At 47.3% G+C, this 21,592-nt stretch overlaps 1 protein-coding gene across 1 annotated transcript in view; it reads right to left on the minus strand.

The window, feature by feature from the left end:
* LOC130532350 (raftlin-like) overlaps window positions 1-19,501 on the minus strand; it is a 57,022-nt gene extending 37,521 nt beyond the window's left edge. The window contains exons 1-2 of the mRNA XM_057044965.1: window positions 19,050-19,501; window positions 12,410-12,592 (exon numbers count right to left, since the gene is read on the minus strand). Coding sequence (XP_056900945.1) covers window positions 12,410-12,557 — 148 coding nt within the window. The 5' untranslated portion in view covers window positions 12,558-12,592; window positions 19,050-19,501. The remainder of the gene's footprint in view (window positions 1-12,409; window positions 12,593-19,049) is intronic.
* Window positions 19,502-21,592: the final 2,091 nt, after the last annotated feature.

Genomic DNA, 21,592 nt, shown 5'->3' on the forward strand with positions numbered 1-21,592 from the left:
TGAGGATTGTCAGGGAAGGCACATAAGGACAATCGCATGAATAATTGAAAATGGCCGCTTGCATAATAAGCAGCTCTGCTTTGCTGCTTTGGCACGTTCTTGTCCCAGCTCGTCACTTTAGATTTAGGCTAACCTTAACTGTGTCAGCGCACAGCCACAAAGCACAATACTGGCCCAGTACTGGGCTTGGAACTCGTGGAGGTCTGTACTTTAAAGCTCATACTTTCCGAGGTGGATTGTGGGATACCTAGCTGTGCCAAGTCGACGACTGATGCATACTCGATGAAATGAGCAGCGCAAGTACAGGTGGCGCGTACTAACATACTTAGAACTGGATCAGTACTTGGGTGGCGATTTAAGACATCACACCTACACAAGAAGGGAAGAGCAGGTGCATTAAAGCGACATAAATGTCGTAGGGCTGACGGCGATCCGGCCTAACACGGTGTCATTGTGTGCCTGATGTACTCCTGCACACAAAGCAGGAGCTTAATTAGCTTTCCTGCCATTACGTCCCTGCAGGTACGGGATCTGGGTCACGTGCACATGCCGTGTCACGCCGCTGTCCGTCTGCGCTGCCTGCTGATCTCGCACTCTCTCCGCGGAGCAGGAAGACATCGTTAAGAGTGAGGGCTCAGAGTACCCCTGGGCAGACGCGGACGCCTTAATGACCCACCTAATGAGTCGCTGGGAAGGCTGTGGGTCTGCTGATGTCAGCCCGCCTCCTCTTCCATCTCTTTATCTCTTCCATCCCTTTGACTTACTGAAGCTCACCTGCTGCTAGGGTGGTCCTCTCAGCTCATTAGAGACGTATTTGTCAGCACGTTACGATTTCTGTTTCAGGCCTGTAGCATAAAACCCCGACGTTGTCTCCAGCGTCCCGCTCTGTCTTTCAAAGACTTGAATGTGATGCTCAACGGTCACACGGTCACCCAACTACTAACTGGTCTGGCTCCGAAGATTTCAGGGCGACTGATTTTATACAACAGCAACATAAAAACGCAGCAACCAGTAAAACGGTAACAAGTTGAGCAGAACCGAAGCCACGAATGGGAGCAATCAGCAAAACAAACACAGCCATGAAAACTCATTTTAGTCCTGCCGTAAGCGCCGACACAGCAGAAGCACAGCAAACAAACAAATAAATAAACTCCACAACCCGACTGCTGGAACGCTTAATCAGAGTCTGCAGCATTACTGCTGAGCAGAACCTGAGCTGGACTCTGTGCCTTCACACCTCCTGCTCCGTCATTCTCACAGTGACACTGACAGTGATGGGATCACACCCGCGTGCGAGCTGTTCGCGTGGCTCTGCTGCCACCAGTAACACAGAATCGACCCACCGGCAGCAGCCGGGACGGTTCTAGCAGCCAGAGGAGCAGGACGCTCCAGCATTGTCGGATTAGCGGTGACCGATGCTGATCTTTGCGCCTCAGCTGGACCTCATTTTGACAACCAAAAAGTGTGAGAGTGAATGGTGATGGTGTCAATGCTGAACTCAATGCTGGGGTATGCAACTGGAGAATGCAACTCCCTGGTGAGCTGTTGCTGTCTGGGAGTGCTGGGAGTGCTGGGAGTACTGGGGGAACCAGCACCTGTGAAGGGCTGCTGGCAGATGAGAACACAGATGAGAGTTCTCCTGGATAAAGCTAAAATAAAAACAAAGCTAAAAGCGAATGTCCGGGGTGGTCAGCTAAATGTTAATGGAATTACTTTCTCTTTGTCCAGACTAATGATTTAAGGCCGCCTGGGCACGTTTCTAAATACATACGCATCTCTCAATTTGTGTCCAAACCTCGTGAGGAGGCATTTCCTGGAGAACAGCCTGACAGTTTTATTGAATGGAACACTGTAGTTTGATGGTGCACAGCTTAATGAATGTGCACTGGATGTTTTGATGGAGGAAAACGACCTGTAATTTGTTCAGGCCGTAAAAAGGTTGATATTTAGAAAGAAAAGGGGCCGGACTTCTTCTCCTTTCTGTCAGTGTGTCCATATTTGTCTAAAGTTGCCTCCATTGTGAGTCCTCGGGCTGACAGGAGGCCTCCAGAGTGCGTTTTGTCTGCACGGCGCCACCTCCTTCGCTGACAGCCCTCAGTTGCCTGGAGACGCTTCATGAAAGACCAGGTTGTTGTTCAAAGCTCTCGGCGGCTCCACCGCTGCGTTTTTAACAGCCCGCCGCTCACGTGCTGCACACAGCTTCCTGTTCACTGCTCACGAAAAGTTGGATTTCTGAGCGCAGGACACCCCCGCAGGACACTGTTGTCCTGCTGTCCCACTCGGCTCCGCTACCTTCCTATGAACCCCTCGACAGTGTGTGTCTCACACACGTTTCTCCTGATCCCTCATGTCTGCTGCGGTCTGTGTGCCACTTCGGTTTCTCCTGACAGCAGAAGGAACGCGGCATTTCAGCCCAGAGATTCTTCCAGCCGACCAAGCTGGGAGACGCGTCAGTCAGACGGGGGTGTGCAGCAGTCAGTCACAGCCCACTACAGTCGCGCTCGACGCTGAACAAACAACCAAACAACCCCTTCGATTCCACTCTGCCCATGTCAATAACAATAAGACAGGAGACAATCAGAAAATAACAATGTGGAAATTATGTCTGAGCAAATATCCGCCTGGGTCCACAGCTGAGCGAAACACTGATGACATCAGGTCAATTTAAAGCGTATTAGAGCTGCCCAACAGGATCATTCACTAAGACAAATAAGTCAAAATGTCAAGAATGAATTGAAATATGTCAGTGAAATGTTCCTTTTTTTGCATTTTTACAATACTAATAGTGGTTGTCAGCAAAGATAATGTGTGATCCAAAAAGCCGAAAATGATTTCACGTCACTACCAGATGCAAAGAAAACGGACAAACGACAGAGAAACTGTCGCTCAGCATGATGGATTTATGTCCCCTTAAATTCCCCCTTAACTATCAAATGGGAGGCTAATTTTAGCATCGTGTCTTTGGCGCAGTCTCCTCAAAGTTCTGATTATGCTAACTGTGCTTGTGACCATTTCTTTGGTGCTAAAGTCCAATGTCCAGTTTTTGAAGCGGTCAGATGGTTGTTATTGTCCCAAAAGGACAAATTTTTTTTGGCCTCGACGTGATATTTCGACATTTCTCACAGTGAATCATGAGAAACCAAAAATCGGCCTGATTTTATTCTCGTGGGCGGCCCCAACGCTTGTCTGAACAGGGTTGTATGAGAGGGTTTCACGCGAAGGATCAGGGAAATGTCTCCTTCAGAGTTTGACTTTGACTTGTTTGGCACAGGGAGGTATTAGAGACAGGAGTCACATGGAACACGTCGGTTGAGAGGAGATTAGTTGTGCAATGTTTGCAGGAAGTGATTAAATATGTATTTAATGTAACAGTTGCAACCTTGGAGGGGCCAGTAAGAGAAGGGCCCAGGCACCATCAGTGAGACATGAAAAGATGCTTTTACCATCTGTTAGTGGCTGTTCAACACTTGTTTTAAGAAGAGAAGTCTGCTAAAAATAATGTGTGAACCCGTCGCAGGCTCGCAAACTGTTGCAGGGCCCCCGGGGGACATGTCTGCTGCCGAGCGAGATGGTTTATAGATGGTATGTGAGGCTGAGCTGCCTGGGCTCTGGACACAGATCAGGATATTTTCGATACTTGACCTGAAATCTCAGACAGGCAGACAAACATTCATTGGAGCTAAGAGGCAAGTAGAGTTCAGGTCACCGCTTCATTCACCAAAACATGAATAAGCTTAAAGGTTCTCCTGGGTCATACCAGCCTGTAGCATCTCTGAGAGTCAAGGAGGTTAGCGACAAAGTCAGCTTCGGATCAGCCCACGAATGGACAGCAAATGGAATTAGGAACCTCAACAGAAAGAAGAGATGAGGCTTATTTCTTACTACTGCCACTAGGGGGCGACACCACGTTTGGAGACTCTTAAACACTGCGATCACAGACTGGGTTTAGGTTACTATAAATGAGCTCAGAGAAAGAATACTTCAACTTCAAATGTCATTTTATTTACTTAGTCCTCTTGCTCACAAAATCATACGCTAGCTTGAAAGTTTTCTTCTTCTGTGGTATAACAACCCAAAACAACATAGCGCCCCCCAGTGGACGAACTATAATACAGTGAGATAACGGCGCACATTGGGTTCAAGCATTACATCCTGCTGAAAGAGTCAAAATAAGTGTGGATGCATATTTAATACATTTTAAACTGATGACACTCATGTGCGCGCTACAAGATGCAAGAACATCTTTACTTGCCTCAGGTTTGTTACCTATTCTGAACCCATGAGTCAGTTTTTTTTTATAATTAAAGCATAGATGAGGTTGGCTACATGCAGAAATCATTAGTAATCAGTCAATAGCAGAGCAACACTGGCGTATTTACAGCTGCACACGTTCAATAAATAGTATGCACGCAGATATGTGAACAAGTCCAGCAAGACGGTGTTATTCAATGGCCGGATTCTGACAGTCTGAAGTGATTTTGGTCAAACTGCAGAGCTGAGGGGACGCCAAAGGCCGAGCCCTTATTAACGCAAACATGGTGCTAATCCATCACCAACTGACATCAAAAGTAATTCAGTCAAATTATAGGGAGGGGGAACAACACCCACGTTCTAATCTGACTCCAGATGGGCACCCCGCAGAGCAACAGGTGGTCTTTGTGTGCGCCCGAAACACGGCTGCACCCAAAGGGCCAGACAAGGAGGTGAAATATGAGACCATAGTGTGGCCATGAGTGCGTGCATGCACATGTGCACGCCCACTCCGCCCCAAATGACAAATTTATGGCGATCATCCCAACAACAGAATTGAAAATACAGAATTGTGGTGCATAATTTGTTGCATCTCATTTTCCCCGTTCACTTTATCATGTGTCAAGACAAAGGTGTAAACCAATACATCGCCTCCTGTCCACGAGCCCTTTTAAATCTATGATAAACAATCAACATACATTTCAAATGGAGATTTCTTTTCAGTTTTCATATGCGAAAAAGATTTTTGTCAAAAGCAAGAGCTTTGTGTTAATGCAGGTAGAGATGGCAGAATGTGTCTCCGCTCATGAAGACATTACAGGGATAGAAAATTCTCTCTCTCTCCTTCTCTCTCTCTCTCTCCTTCACTCTCTCTCTCCTTCTCTCACTCTCTCTCTCTCTCTCTGCAATCAAGCCCTGACGTGCGTACAAATTGACCCCAATCGGCATCCTATTTTTGAAAGTCTCCCACTTGATGTGATGGTTTATAAATACAGCGTCTCTATTCTTACTTGACTTTGGCTTGGTGCAATTTGTTCGTCCAAGCTGAATATTAAAGGTCTCCAAGATCACAGAACACGTGCAGCCAGATGGAGCTAAAGATTTGTGTAGCTATTAAGACAGTTTTTAAAGATTTTCTCATCTAATTTGCTGCCTTCTCTAATTTAAAACTCCTATAATGTATAGATCTCCATCGCTGGCCAGTTCAGGGCTCAATACTGTAGATCTGAGCAGCGACTCACAGGCAACATGCAGAAAAACGCACTCAGTCCTGGCGTCTCATTAATGAGAGCGATCTTCAAACATCCCTCTGAACAGGCCGGGCTTCCTGCTCATGTATGTCCACAGGGTACGAGCGGCTGGAACTTCAGATAGTATGGGAGTCTCAGTCAGAGCTGGTTAGAGGGGAAAGATCTGGCAGACGGAGGGAGGCAGCCTGAATCCGAATGACTTTTGAGATTTCTAAATGACTGCTTCACTGACTCTCGTCTATGCAGGTGCTGCAGGATGCCCAGAATACCTGAGCGCTTCCAAAACAGTTGGAAAATGCACATGCACGCTCCTAATGATCATTCCAGTCATTACTGTAATTTGGGTTTTTACGTTTGACTATTTCCCCAATGACTGATATTTTGACTCATCTGAGTAATCAGGGTATTTTTTTTCCTGTTTTACAGGAAAGTGTTTTAATTCTGAGAATTTCTTATTCGGTGTTCATGCTTTGTCGTCACCTGCATCACACCTTTGGGCAGAGAAGCAAGCCATTAGCCACAGCACACATGACCGCTACTTTTAACCCTCCGGCGTGTTCCTGCTTCGACAAGACGCTGGTAATGTTTGCGGCGAGGAAGTGGGGTCAAGGCTGAGGTCACTTCCTGCAAATTCTGCTTGTGTCCTTGTATCCTACTTAAACAGCCCAACAATAGCTGTGATCACATGTAAATGTCCTCACCACATACGGAAATATGTCTGTTCCTCTTTGGGAGGGGGGCTGAAGGCCGTGCTGGAGGCTGGCGGAGGTGTTAAATTTAGATTGTTTGCTCCTCCACTGTAGACACTCTGATTGCATTTCAACACAATCAATACTGATATATTGGATCTAAGTGAGGCAGCAATAAAGGCATATAAAGATCTGAGTGGGTGGGCAGACCTGAGGAGGAGGATGGTGTGGATAAAAGAACAGAACAGACCAGAATTAGCTTTATTCTAACATCAACACAATGTTTTAGACATTGTGGTTTTATCTGAGTGCCATGAAACACATTTATCTCTAAGTTTAATCGAAAAGTTCCAGTTCCATTAGTAAAGTGATCATTTTTTGGAGAGAAGTCAGCATTTTTCACTCCTAAAAAGTGTTGGAGTGGGAGATTAAAGGGACAGAAGGTGGACCTGCTGGAGTTTAGGGCATCAGAACTGTTTGCTCGGCCCGATAGTGATTTTCCAGTGGCACTGAAACATCTAACAGCTCCCCACAGGAAACCTCTGCATACAACACAGCTCATGACAAGGAATGCTAACAATAACCACTGAGAGGGAGGCAGAAAGAGGAAGGACCTGAGCAGCTTCCTCTCGCTGGTCAGCCTTTGCAGCTGTTTGACGTTTCAACAACTGGAACCTACTGAGCTCAAAGTTGCTCCAACACCCCAGAGGCTCATTTGTGTTGCCTGACTGGTGCAGGTTGCATCCTCGCTGCCTACATGTGTAACTGAAGGCAGAGGTGTGGAGCAGGAATACCAGATTTAGAGAGTTTCTAGACATTTCTCTGTAATAAATCACCATTAATCACCCAAATAGTACGCTTTTTCCATCACATCTTGCTTGTTCCATCAAATCCTCCATTCAGCTCACTTTGTGTGCATCTAATTTAGAAACATGTTTGGTTTCAGCTGCACAAACCGACCCTGAATACAATGGAAATATAATGTAAAAGCCAGACGACCGTGAAACCTTCAATGTCATCCTCCCCTTCAATAACTGCAACACAATTCCGCCTCTCAAGCTGAGCAGCCAGGGGATAAACCCCAGCAAAAACTAATCTTCCCTCAGAAAGCCATTCTGTGTATCGCGTGTTCCTCCTGACCCCCCCAGCCTGGTCCCACCCCCCTCCTGCATGTCACTCACCTGCTGACACTGCTGCAGCTCACATTAAGGTGGGGGGGGTTATGCATATAAATCAGTGTAGCTCCTGCCACGAAATAATGTGTGTGTGTACGCACGGTGTGTGCCTCCTCTCTCTAGTGTCAAAGGTGACGTCTCCATAATTCCCTCAATATTCCAAACGTGGCTGCTAAGCTGCAGGTTTTTACCCACCAGCTCATTTTTCTGCACATTTAAAACTATAAGATCTACCCCACCCTGATTGCATGATGCTGTTTTAAACAAAGAAATTGCTTCTTTCCAGACCATCGAGCGCGGTAACAGGGAGAGGCTTTATGGTTCCCTCTGGGTCACACTCTCAATATCAGACAGACGCTGCATTTTGTTTTTCTGTCGCCTTTTCAGGGGTTAAGAGTTTGGCAGTGACTGTGATGCCGAATGCACACATTAAAACTGCACAACAACACACTGGTGAGCTGCGGACGTGTGCAGGTTTATTAGAGGCAGCTTTCCACGATTTATTTCTCCTTTCATCACTGTTTCCGCAGTGAAAGGTGTTATTTTAGTACATTTTGTGCAGGGTTGGTAGCCTGCAGGGCAATTATGGGTGGCATTTGCAAAGAGTTACGATCCAACACAATGACAAGAAATTATTACAAACATTATTCACAGTGCAGCCGCCATCATGACATGAATATCACACGGGCGCAAAAACACAGATTTGAACGGAGAAAGGAAAAATACTGTTGCTTTCCCTGCTTTCTAGAATATCTTGTATATGTGCACCCACAGCCAGCCCTCACCCCCACCTTCCCAAAGACATGACGGGCCTTTTGACATCTGCGGGTAACGTTTGGCTGGAGTGAATCTGGTTGTCAGTCTCAGGCAAGTCAAGGGAGACCCACACTGTTTGATCCGTTAAACACACAAAGTGAGATAGAAACAGCAAACAAAGACCTGCGTACCTGAAACAGCCTATAAGGAATGATGTAGGGAAATGTGTTTTACATACGCTCTCAATGTATAGGAGGCAACAGTGTGTCTTGATAGTACAAAGAGTTGTACTATATAAGAAGTTCGTGCTGCGTTCCAGTTACCTCTGTGGTTGGAACTTGAAATGATGTCACAGCTGAGTTGTTCCAATTAGGTCAGAGAACAAGGTGGTCGTGTCTACTAACGCTCTCGCTCTCCTTGTTTAGTCCTTGTTAGTCTTAGCACAAGCTGCATTGTAGTTCGCATATGCTGCGTAAAAAATGTAACTTATGCTTTAGCAGCATTTCCATACATTTCCTGGGAACAAACAAAAGGTATATGACTGGTTTAGAGTGAAAACTAGTCCAACTTGCTAATAATTGGAGCCTCTACATTATTCACACATGGGGCAGCCATCTTCAGAAGTCCACTCAGGGGTTTTGAGGATCCTCCCAACCTCGGAAAACCAACCTCAGGTGGTGAAGCTTCCATCTCGGGAATTCCTTCTGTGGGAGAATTCCTTCATGCTCCACCCCTCCAGTCACACCCCCTCAGGCTCCACCCCTTCAGGTGGCATCCCTCTGGCTACACCACAGACTACACCCAGGCCACACCCCTCAAAATCCACCTCTCAGGCTCCACCCCCAGGCCACACCCCTCACAATCCCCCTCTCAGGTTCCACCCCCCCAGGCTCCACCCCGCTCACCTTTGGCTTTCACTTTGCAGTATTTTGTTCATCAGCAACACAATCACTGTTAGCAGAACCGATCGTGAGAGAACTAGGACCATGTATTGGAAGCAGTACTGGACATTTGTAAATATACAAGAGCACCGCGTCATCTCACGCCGCTCGGCTCCGCCCCCTCAGGCTGGCTGTCAGCATTAATGTGATGGGTAACTGTGCATGTGTTGATAAGAGTCCTCCTGTGCTAGTGTGTCTTTGACCCTGAGCATCTTTGAGGTCCTTTAGTCCCTCTGGATGCTTCAACCTGGATCTCCTTACTGCCATGAGGAACATTGCGGTCATATTGGACCTGGAAGAGAATCTTAAATCACTAGTCCATACATTGGTGACTTCAATCATTGTTGGCTCAAACAGCTCCCTGATACCCTCCAGCTTATCCCAAATGCTCCAGTAAGAGCATGACTGGGAATCAGGACCACTCATTTCACCAGTGTAGCATCTCTGTATTGGCTGTAAAATCAAGTGGAGCCTGGAAAATGGAAAAAGCTCAGGAAGAAACATCGGCACCTTTAAGGTGCAACGCAAAACTTCTCCTCTCCTCTCCTCTCCTCTCCTCTCCTCTCCTCTCCTCTCTCCTCTCCTCTCCTCCTCTCCTCTCTCCTCTCCTCTCCTCTCCTCTCCTCTCCTCCTCCTCTCCTCTCCTCTCTCTCCTCTCCTCTCCTCCTCTCCTCTCCTCCTCTCCTCTCCTCTCCTCTCCTCTCCTCTCCTCTCCTCTCCTCTCTCTCCTCTCCTCTCCTCTCCTCTCCCCTCCCCTCCCCTCCCCTCCCCTCCCCTCCCCTCCCCTCCCCTCCCCTCCCCTCCTTAAATTGAATTAAATCAAAGATTATGATGTATCTAAGTGGCTTGTTCTTCCAGTCTACCAGCAGATTTGGTGACCTTTTCTTCTTCCGGCTACATTACAGACCGATTAGACGCCTGCTGCCATTAACAGATATTACAAAGATACAGAAATGTGAAATCTGCCAGGGAGACTTATGACACGCGTGTGAGTAGGAGGAGAAGTGCTGCTCGTGTGGCTTCTTCGCATCCTTTGGCCAAAGAGAGGCAACATATTCACCAGGCTCAGTATGAATTCATAATTTAATAATGCTTTTGCTGGAAACAACAACTAACCCATCTAAAATATGGGCTAGGTGTTGTGTTCCGCACAACTGTTGTCCCCCACCATCTGTCCCCCACCATGCTGTTGTGAGTTAATTGTCATAAAGCTCAGGATTATTTTTGCCCTTTTGTTGCAGCTTTCGTTCCCAGCTATATTCCATTTGCATGGCCTACAGCTGAGCCACAGACTCTTTTCATATTCACTCTTTTTCTGGACCATAAATATTTTATTTCTTTCAGAAAATGAATTAAGAGAGACGTGAATCATTACCTCCGCTTACAAACCTGGGACAAGGTAATTACAGCCATGAGTAACATGCTAACCCCTGAGCTGGGAAATGTGCTGATGCAGGGAAAAGCTGCAGCCACGGGGAGGCTTCAGACGCTGATTTCTTAAACCTAATGTGCTCCGCTGGGAAATACATACACATATTTATGGAGGCGAACAGCACAGACGGAGACACAGTGACACTGGAAGAGTTGCTGAGAGAGAAAGGTGATTCGATTAAGGTCCTGGAAGGCAGACATACACCTATAAAGACATACACAAAACTACTTAAACTAAAGGCCGACAGTTCATCTCTGTCCTCTTCTCCTGCCCCCCCACCCCATAGAAGCCTGCCTGGTCCCCAGATGCCCACGATCCTTGGCTCCTTCATCCATCCAGTCTCGTCAGCCTGACAAGCTAATGGAGACTAATCAACTGCCAAGACCAACATGCGGCTCGCTACATCTTTCTGTTTTCCGCGTCCTCCCCAACCCCGAGACAATCCCAGTGCTTCCGGCACCAGTGCCAACCCCCCTCCTCCTCCCCCTCTGCAGCCCCCATTGTCATGAACCGAAATAAGACTAGATTTCCCTGGCTTCCTCCTCTGAGCGCACAAATCCCACAAACACCAGAGAACAATGATCTTCTCCCCAGTTTAATCTAGATGAACGTTACTTTTCTAATGCTCATCTGAAACTGACTTCAGGCCACCAGCAACGTTCCGGCCAGGTCTGCAGCTACCATCAGGCTCTGATTTATTAATCTTTAAACCTGACAGCCAGCGGAGATGGAGCAGCCCTTATCAAAGAGAAAGGAAAGCCATTTCACAGATTCTCCAATTATAGAGAGACATGAATGGGCCGAGGCAGCTACACACACTGACACGCACACACTGAGACACACACATCCCACTTCACTCAGACATCACAGGTCTTCATACTTATAAAGAACATTAACACTGTAAAGTTCCACAGAGAGAAGTAACATCTAATAATCAGCAAGACGCCCTCCACACACACACACACACACACACACACACCACACACACACACCACACACACACACACACACACACACACACACACACACACACCATTCTTTACTTAATCTGCCGCTCTTGCAGGAGGGCTGATCCATGCATAATTGATGGGCACCGGCAGGACAGGTGGAAATATTGTATCATTCATGTAAAGTGAAAATCTGACCGACTGATTATGAGGAAAAATGTTCCAGAAGTGGCTGCTGAACGGGGTCAGAAGTTATTCAAACCTGATTGAAACTGCCCATTTGATTTCATGTAAGTCTGTCATTTCTTTTGTGTAATGGGGCATAAAGACAGAGCTGCGCCTGTTTGAGGGGCAGTTTAGTGACACTGAGGTAGCGTTATTCACTAATATGGCACAGACAGATGCCATTTGAAAGTATGAGCTGCATGAATCCATTCTCAAACACGTGGAGCAAATCCTATTATGCAGCGCTATGATGCAGCGAAACGCAAAAGGCTCCGAGCTATTTTTATCATTTCAGATGTGCGTGCGAACGAGGCAGGAAGTCACATTTTTGATTACCCAGAAAAAAGAAGCAAACCTACAAAAGTAACTGAGGGGATGACGGATCAATACCAAACTGCTGTTGAGTAATGCTGTTAGCTGCAGCCAGCCATCCGTCCCAACATTCATCATGTACCACTTTATCCCCAAGGCTAGGGGGTCAGAGGGGGCGGAGCCTATCCCAGTTGCCTTCAGATGGGAGGTGGGGATAGACCCCACTAGGGGGGAGGCAAGTCACCAGTTCTTTGCAGAGCAACAGCACCTACCCCTCAAATGCATGTCCTTGGACTGGGGGAGGAAGCCGGAGGACCCCCGCAGACATGAGCAGAACACAAAAACCCCTCGCTGGGAGGTGAACATGCACCCGCGTGAAGCCTGTAATCAACCTGACCGATAAAGGCCACAGCAAGCTGCTTATCACTTACCGTCCTTGCCGATCAGGAAGTCCAAGTAGCGGTAGGTATAGGCCACTCCCACTTTGGTCTCCACCTGAGGTCTCTTCAGGGTGGAGAATATCTTCCCTGGACTGCTCTCCTCTGATGCCAGCTTCATTTTGCGCAGTCCGCAGCCCATCGTGGCTCCAACGTGTCTGCCTCCGTGCACGGACCCTGCAGATCAAATAAAGGAGCCTGAGACTGGTTGTCACGTCTGTCTCTGCAGAATTCTGCACAAACCCGCGATAGCATCATCTGCAGACTGACTGTGTTGTGAGCAATAAAAAGATAAATTCATTTGGTTTTATTGAAATGAATTCCAGTTCATCTAATGAATGTTCCTTTCTAAATGTAGCACTACAGTCAACTCCACTCAGAAAGCGCGCAGACTTTGCTTTCAGGAGGACAGATTCTCAAAGCTTACCCCCTGGATGTAGGGGGATCTTTCGATGAGAACCTGTTACAGCACAAGTAACAAGGCAATATAAATGTGCTTGTTACTTATTCTTAAGTAACAAGTGTGTGTGTTTAACTGCAACAGCAATATGGAAAAGAAAGAAAAATCATCCAAATAACACAATGCTTTGGTTTGAAATTCTGCATCTGTTGTCATCGCATCCTATTGATTGTATTTATCACAGACAGGAATAAACACATTTACCACAGAAGAAGAAGAAGCTTTCACACATCCATTATTCCCAGAGTTCAGAGGGGAAAACCACTCAAGACAAAATGGTGATAAACACTTGCAAAGTGAATAATAATAATAATAATAATAATGTGCTTTTTGGGTTTTCACCTCCCTCGTTGCCAAGGAGACCAAATTAACAGAGACAAGCATGGAGGAAGAGAAGCCCGTCGCAGCCTAAATGGTCTGTGGCAGCGCCTTTGTGACCGCCTTTGTCCAGCCAGCTGTGGCGCAGGTGACTTCCTATTGTGTGCTGCTGATTAAACTCATAGAGGAATGGAGGGATGGATGGATAGATGGCTGGGTAGGTGATGGTGGTACCCTGACCCCCCACCCAACACACACACACACACACACACACACACCTTATTTGATGAGGAACTCTCTCTATTGTGCTCCTCTCTAATCAAAGAATGTCTGGGGGGGGGGGGGGGGGGGGTGTAAAATGTAAAAGAGGAAATGGGCAGATTGGTGTTGTGTTAATGAGGTGAACGAGAAGAACGGAAAAGGTGGAAATCCATCATGGAATAACCAGCAGATGGAGATGCACTAGTGGGGGGCTGGGGGCTTCACCCATCCTGTGATGGACACCAGATTACTGAGGATGAACTCTAAGGATTCCTTGTGACCCCCCCGAGCCCCAACTCAGTGAACTAGCGTATGAAATGTTCGTCTGCTCGGACTCACGTGGCTGTTGAACGTCACTATGGGTGTTTTTATAGAATAGATGTTTGTGTGGGGGCATCATATTAATGTTTGCTATCACTTTAAAGATTATCAATCAAGTCGGAATTGATGAAGGCAATAATAACAAGCAGGATGCTAGCAGGCACATACTTTCTACCTTGAAAATCTGAAGCTAATATCTCAAAATCTTGGAAATTCTCCAGTTATGTAAATCTCTTTTATTCAGCACCCCCCCCCCCCCCCCCACACACACACACACACACACGCACACACCCTGGAGAGAGCAGCATAGCAAGGTTCTGTCATGCACTCTAGAAGAGATGGAGAAGAACAATAGGCTGAGGGACTTTCTGAGGTGGGGTTTGTGTAAAGAAAACAAAATGAGGAGAGATGAGAAGAAAAGGAGAACCTTGTATTTGCATAACTCCTTCAGACCTGAGAGGAGGCGAGTAAACAGGAGTATTTTTAGAGTCCAACTGACAGGAAATGTGATCTGTTTGTGATTTTTTTTTGAGTCACCACTTCCTGCCGTGAACCTCTCCTCTGAAGGTGGAGCGCCAGGCTGTTGACACCCGCGTAAACCAGCCTATGCGCATCTTGACTGGTTCTGGGAGTGCGGCTCTTGGGGAGTGCTACCATGGTGTGCTCATAGATCAGAGATGATCTGTGTCATGAGAGCAGAGGAGCAGCAAATGGGAGATGTTACACTGCTGGTTACTCATGGTTATACTGGTGGTTTGGTCATTAGCTGAACACTGCAGATATTTGCTCGATAAAGACCAGTGAATAATCAGATATTCCCAACGGCAGGAATCCACTCCTCCTCCTCTCCACTCTCGCTGAGGTCTTTCCCAGCATGTCCTCCAAGGCTTCGTTAGCAGCACTGCTGAGATCACACCGTGCAGCAGGGGAAGGAAGGAGGAAGCCTTTATTTAGGGGAGTGGTCGCCAGCACGCCTTCATGCTTCTCTCTTCAGCCTGTTGCCAGTTTGCTTCATGGGTACAAAGAACACTGAGCTGGTGGACATTAAGGTGCTATCATTCACCATCTTCAGATGGAAGAAGAAGGTCCTTCTAAGGCACAGTTGAAGGGACCGTTATGTATTTGAGAGGACAAGAGGGGCCACATAAAAAGTAGAAAAGCATTTTGGTTCAGCTGCTCTCAGTGATCCATATTCCCGCTGTATTTTCTCTCACGTGGTGTCCTTCAGGGAAGAAAAGACCAGAGTGGTCATTTTCTGAGCTGGGATTCAGAAGGCCATGTACCCTGGCAGGGTTGGGCTTGAGGGCTGGGGTTCTGACCCAACCGGCCTCATGAGCTACAGCCAATTTAAGGAACCTCTGCTGAACACCAGTGGAAATTTGCTGGGAGCTGCAGATGGAAACGAGGAGAGAAAGCGCCCCCTCTGTCCCGTGCTATCAGCGTTCAGTCCTCCTCAGCCCTGAATCCCTTTGCTTTATTTGTCTTTACTAACATTGCCGTGACGACTTTCTTCAGTGGAAACACAGAAGTGAAATAATCAGTGAAACCTGGCTGGCGTTTGCCTCGATGGTATCTTTACCTGGCTACATAATGATTTATGGCATTCCTCACAAGCTTTAGAACCGGTCCAGGTCCACGGTCCCCCAACAGGAAGGTCACAGTTATGCTAGGATCTCAGTTGTAAACTGATGTTCTCCCAGCAGGAGAGGAGGTTGTTGTGAGAAAGCTTTAGGATGATATATGATGTGGAGCTCATGGGGGGCCACTAAGGCTGAGAGATGAGGCTTGTGAGGGTAAACAACAGTGTCTGAGTTTTGAAACCCATTAGAGGATCTTTGGTCCCTCTCAGTCTCCCCGTTACAGTCTGCACACTAACACGCACACACACTCAACACACAGAGGGTGTTATTGCCATGGGAACCATTCCCTCTATGACTATTCCCTGCTCAGAATAATAGGCAGCGATCCTTCTCTACCTCCGTCTATTTCATTGCTGGTTTCTCTCTTTCTGCTTTCTTCTCCAGCCCCTTCATCTCCTCCAACCATCACCTGCTGTCCTCGTCTCGTCTCTGACTGTTCATCCGTCATATATTATCCATAATGCAGGGATTTAAATAGCTCTGACAAGGTGAACAGCTCTGCAGCCTAACCTGAGCAAAAGCCAAAGATGGAACTGTCATTTGAGGAGAAAAGATACTCGCTGCTGCTTTTCTCTCAAACACAGAGGGGGGGATGGGGGGTTGAAGAGTTCCCCAGAGTGACTCATTGGTTCCTCTGAACTTGCTCATTTTTTATTAAAGCCAGTCAAAGTTCTTTGGTTCTCAGACACCGTATCGACGCAACCATGTTGAACATTACCCAATCAATGCTTCTGCAATTTTCTTGACCAGCCATTACAACAGGAGTCAATTTACCTCCTCGAAATATCAAGGGAGCTTATTTTTTTTAGAGCTTGTAGCTAAGTTAGCACACAACTGGCTGAGCAGTAGCTCTGCTGGTTCTGTCCTGCCTGGGGGGCCTATCATATCCCATCTCCTGCCCAGATCAAGGCCAGGGGCTTGAATAACTTAGAAGAATTACTGTCGCCTTGTAGAGGAAATAAAGAAGGATAATCTCTGCCGGGGCTCTTTTAGGTGAATATTTCAGGGGGAAAAGATGGAAGATGGAATCAAGATGGCACAAGAAAATGGCAAATGTCATCCCTCATATGCATCCTGCTGACTGATATAAGACTGCCAGGAAATGTAATTGAATAAAGCAGTAGATAAAGTGGATTAATATGTGGCATTACTAACTGCCTGGATAGCCAATTTCACCTGGAATCAAACAAAGACTTTAAAATATGAAAGTCTGGAAGGAGAAAAATGATCATCTCAGTTTTGTAATGCCCCATATATATATATAATCTGTGCCACCATCCCATAAACGCTGGGTAGATGAAGCCACACATGATGGTTTGCAGACAGTCAACACTTGACAATTAAGTTAATCAAATTTCACAGCCCACTGGAGGGTTTCCTGTGACGGGATCAGATAGCAAACATAACTGGATTAAAACGCAGGTTAAAATGCAAATAAACAACTGACTGATGTGGCGAACATTCACATCCTGCTCCAGCGCAACGCCGCTCTCTTCTTATCTCATGGAAATATGACTTCTGAAGACAGATCCCAGGCAGGATGATGCCCCCCCCCTCATGTGACCACAATTATGGTTGAGAAATGTGATTCCAGGACTTTGATCTGGCCTCTAAACTCCCCCAGATCCTAATGCAATTTACTATTCATCCATTGTGAAGGTTGGAATTGAGGCCCCTCCCAAAGAGGCCAGAGCTGTTGTTGCTAGCATGCAACCATTCACTGGCATCCAGCCGATGGTCGCAGACGGTTACAATGTCATAGTCAAACGTTCTGGTTCTCATTGATACTAACAAAACAAACATTCAGAAATCTGTGATTAATTACGCTGGGGCCAAAATGTAATTATCTGTGGGGGGAAATGCTAATATAGCGGTGGGCTTCTCTTCAACAAGCAGTCACCAAAGGGTTCTAGGTCATTTTCAATTTCTCATATTTGCATATTTAAGTTATGCATATATGCCTAGCTTCATTTGTTCACAATTCATCAATTTAAAAACAAATATATATTATAACTGGCTCATGTCTACAGGAAATGTCCCGAGTTTGATTAAAACACATTTGCTTAAGAGACACTGGTCATTTTAATTATTAAACTGTTGATTGGACAATAGTGAGGAAATGTAGGAGAACCTTCTCCAGTTAAAACAAACCTCGATACATCCGTAAAGATAGTTTTAAAAAGAGGCCGTTAGAGCCATAATTAATAAACTTTAACATTTGACCTGCATGATGAGCCAAAGCAACTTGAACCGTGTGAGAGCTTCAACCAGCATCACCACCATCGAGCAGCAGCTCCTCCGTACGTATGGACGTCTGCTGCCCATGTGAGGACCTGCTTCTGTCTTCATGTCCAGGTCCAACATACGTGTGCTGCACCGATGCACGCACGCACACACACACGCATATGTGCATGCATAGCAAAATGCCATGTGGTTTATATCAAGCGTGCATGAGTGTGTGTGTATGTAGGTTATGTTTGCACATGTGTTTGTCTATCAGCAGGGACAACATAAATTTAAAACTGGAAAGCTGTGGAAGCGCCCAGCAGAGGGGAGGCTTAAGTGTGTAACAGTGGCTCTTCACCAGCCGTGCGTCCCACAGGACGACTTACAGGACCTGGTGTGTTCTGATGGATACATTTGTTCAGCAGAACCAGCCTGGAGTGGGGACAAGATAAACCCCGACATCGACTGAGGACGCAACGCAGGCAGGCAGGTAGACAGGTAGACAGGCAGGCAGGTAGACAGGTAGACAGGCAGGCAGGCAGCAGGCAGGCAGGCAGGCAGACAGACAGACAGACAGACAGACAGGACAGACAGACAGACAGACAGGACAGGCAGGCAGGCAGGCAGGCAGGCAGGCAGGCAGACAGACAGACAGACAGGCAGGCAGGCAGGCAGGCAGGCAGGCAGGCAGACAGACAGACAGACAGACAGACAGACAGGCAGGCAGGCAGGCAGGCAGGCAGACAGGCAGACAGACAGACAGACAGACAGACAGACAGACAGACAGACAGACAGACAGACAGACAGACAGACAGTCCTCCACCAGTTAATGCTGCTCATCCCTCCACGACTCACTGGCTGGAACTAATTAACAGCAGTTCAGTGAGACTGAGTTGTATCACTTTGTCTCTCTCTCTCTCTCTCTCTCTCTCTCTCTCTCTCTCTCTCTCTCACACACACACACACACACACACCCCTGCTCCTGCCTCTCTCGTGCTCTTGCCTTCCCTCTCCCTGACATAGCTCTGCCTCGCAGCCCTTCCCGCCTGTTCTCCTCCTCGGGGCTGAAGCAACACTCCTGAACATCGGCGCTGTTATCAGCTCCCACACCGTGCAGATTTTTAGCATCACAAATCACCCCCTCCCTGCATCGCTCTCCCCCAGCAGTGGGAGTGCTCAGATACCGACTCGCTGATTGAATCCATGTTTGGCTAAGTCTTGCCTCCATGTTCCAGCAGTCATGTCTGTCCACGTGCTTCTTTTTGGACACAGAAGCCAAACTTGTGACTCACGGTGTCCCCGCTGAAGCAGTGAGTCCTGGCGTCACCCAGACCTAAGTTTGCCATGGCTGCTGTCCAGAGAGTTCAGCATTTGTTTGACAGTGTAAACAGACGGAAAATCTACTAACCTGTTTCACAATCAGTTGGGAAACTTCAGGCAGCGGCTGGACTTCCAGAGCGTCCAGCAGGCAAAAGCATTCTCCTGAGAGGAGGAGACGGTCCCGGTCCTGTCGGCTGATGCGGAGCTGTGTGAGGGAGCACGGTGCTCTCAGGCAGGCAACTGAGCAAGCGGAGCGTCTGTCAGCTGAGTGTGTTCAGCAACAGCAGCTTCAGCGATTGGCTTGTTTCAGCTCCCAACACATCCACAACGCTGGAGCGGCGCCTCTCTGGGTCACGCTCCAACTATGCCTGCGTACTGATGTTCTGCAAGCTCAGGGAAACCACATCCTGTCACATATTTACCTCCTACCCCCGCTTCTTTTTGTCTTTTCAATCTATGTTTCACTGCTTTCTCTCTCCCCTCCCTCCCTCTCTCTCTCTCTTTCTCTCTCTCTCTTCCTGTGCTCCCCCCCCTCCACGATTGTCTGAGCTCTCTGACCCAGCGTCTGCGCAACACTGCCTCCCTTCTATCTCTCCAGCAGCCCCACCAGTTTCACAGCGACTGACTGAAGAATCCATTTGAAGAGAGAGGAGGGGAGGGACAAGGAAAAGGGAAGGGAGGGAGGGGGGAAGAAGCGGGAATCATTGGGAAATACCAGAGTTAGAGTGGAGAGCGAGGCTGGTGGTGCTAAATAAAGCTAGAAGGATTAAAAAGGTCATCAAGAGGGTGATGAAGAGTGAAATACTGAAGTCCCCCCCACACATACACACACAAGTTTGACTAAACTGTTGGAGGATGGTAATTTTGTCACACACCGTTGCGTGTGTTTGCACATGCATGTATAATGTATATGCCGGTCCAGGAACCCCTATAGCGTAGCGTCTGCAGCTATGGCCCAGCCCACTGGGCTGAAATCAGCATAAACGAGGGTGTTCCAGACGTTGCATCTGATGTTTAGACGGGAGAAGAAAAAGTTCAAGCATTTTTATGCGCTGAGGCTTCTCAATGAACATCTCAACACCTCCCAGCAGGACGGGGACCTCTTCCTGGTCCACGTCTTATGTCACAAACCCAACAGGACGTGTGTTGGCAGCCTGGTGCTGCAGGCTGCTCCTCCAAACCTGCCTTTGCTTTCAGAGCCGCTTCTTCTCATGCTTGACAGCTAATGAGGGTTTCTGGGTCACGTCCCAGGTTAGTGTGGGTGCACCATAGGTGGGGACGCTGCGCTCCACCTTTGTTTCATGTTGGGTTTGATCGGCTGGTGTGTTTCCGGCTGCTCTGACCTGGTGTCAGACAGCTTCTCTTGGCTGGTCTCAATGCAACTGTCCCGAAGGCTTTAGGATCTAGGGATTCCTTTCAGAGCCGTTTTTCAATGTTTGTTTTTTGTGTACCTTTCTCGATTCTTAACAACACAAATCGAGCTTTCACGTGGCCGCAGAGTCCAACACGCGAATGTTCAGCGCCAAAAACTGCAGGCGTGACCTTGGCCTCTTCTCAGAGTCACGTGTGGACAGAGTTGGGTTGAAGCTGCGTTTTCATGACCAGCCTCCATGGACGGCTCAGACTTTGCTGGGAGAATCTAATGAATGTTCTGTGCAAAAGATGAAGATTTCCTGCCTCTGTCTGCGTCCTGAGCTCCATTAGACTTTAATGACCCTTTCTGAAGGAGCAGGCGGAAATGCCTGTCAGATCTCAGGAATGTGCTGCGTTAAAAACACTGGACGAGGAGATCGCTGTGAGGACAGAAGAGTCCTGAGAAATCTTTGAATAAATGTTGCAACGTTAGAAAAGCAAAGTCATTTCTGCAGTGATCTAAAGGATCTATAAACAGAGGTTTTAGATCCAAGCGCTCCCTGCCGTGTCCTACGCCACAGAAGACCGTCTCCTCCGTGGCTGGGTGGTGTCCCGTGTCCTTTATGCAAATACCAGTACACCAAAAGACAACATACTTGTTAAGATGAGATAACTTATGCTGATCTGAACCTAACTGTATCCGACTGTTGTGCGGATGAGCAGGGTTTCATTCTGCTTTGTCCAGTTGGACCTCGGCGCTCCCGCAGCTCTTCTCTGAGGGGCAACAGCGACCCCTGCTGTTTCACTCACGATGGGCGCCTGGCTGAGGCTTTGGTTTGATAGAACGTTTGAACATGCACGTGCCAGTTAGGACAATTGACATAAATGTAAATAAAAGTGTCACAGCAAACCTTTTCATCTGCTCTGTCAACCCATGTTGCATTCAGAAAAGAATCCGAACACGATCTCTAACTAACATGCATCTGATTTTATCACATCCAGATTTAACAGCAAGGGTCACGTGATATGAGCTCTTGTCATTAATAAAATGGTTTGTAAATCCAAGAGACATTAAAGTGGGAGTAGTCGGACTGAAGCAGAGATGAATTATTGTCTGTCTGAGCTATTGAAACAAGCCTTTCACTTCAATAGGTGAGAACAAAACCTGCATTAGAGCTGCAACCACACAAAAGTGCCACTGCAGCGTCTCCAGCTGATCCTAAAACCAATATTTTAGCACTGTTGCTAATGAGGTGTGACCCAGATCAGCGCTGCTGC

This window comes from Takifugu flavidus, chromosome 10 (genome assembly GCF_003711565.1).
Source record: "Takifugu flavidus isolate HTHZ2018 chromosome 10, ASM371156v2, whole genome shotgun sequence".
NCBI classification, from domain to species: Eukaryota; Metazoa; Chordata; class Actinopteri; order Tetraodontiformes; family Tetraodontidae; genus Takifugu; species Takifugu flavidus.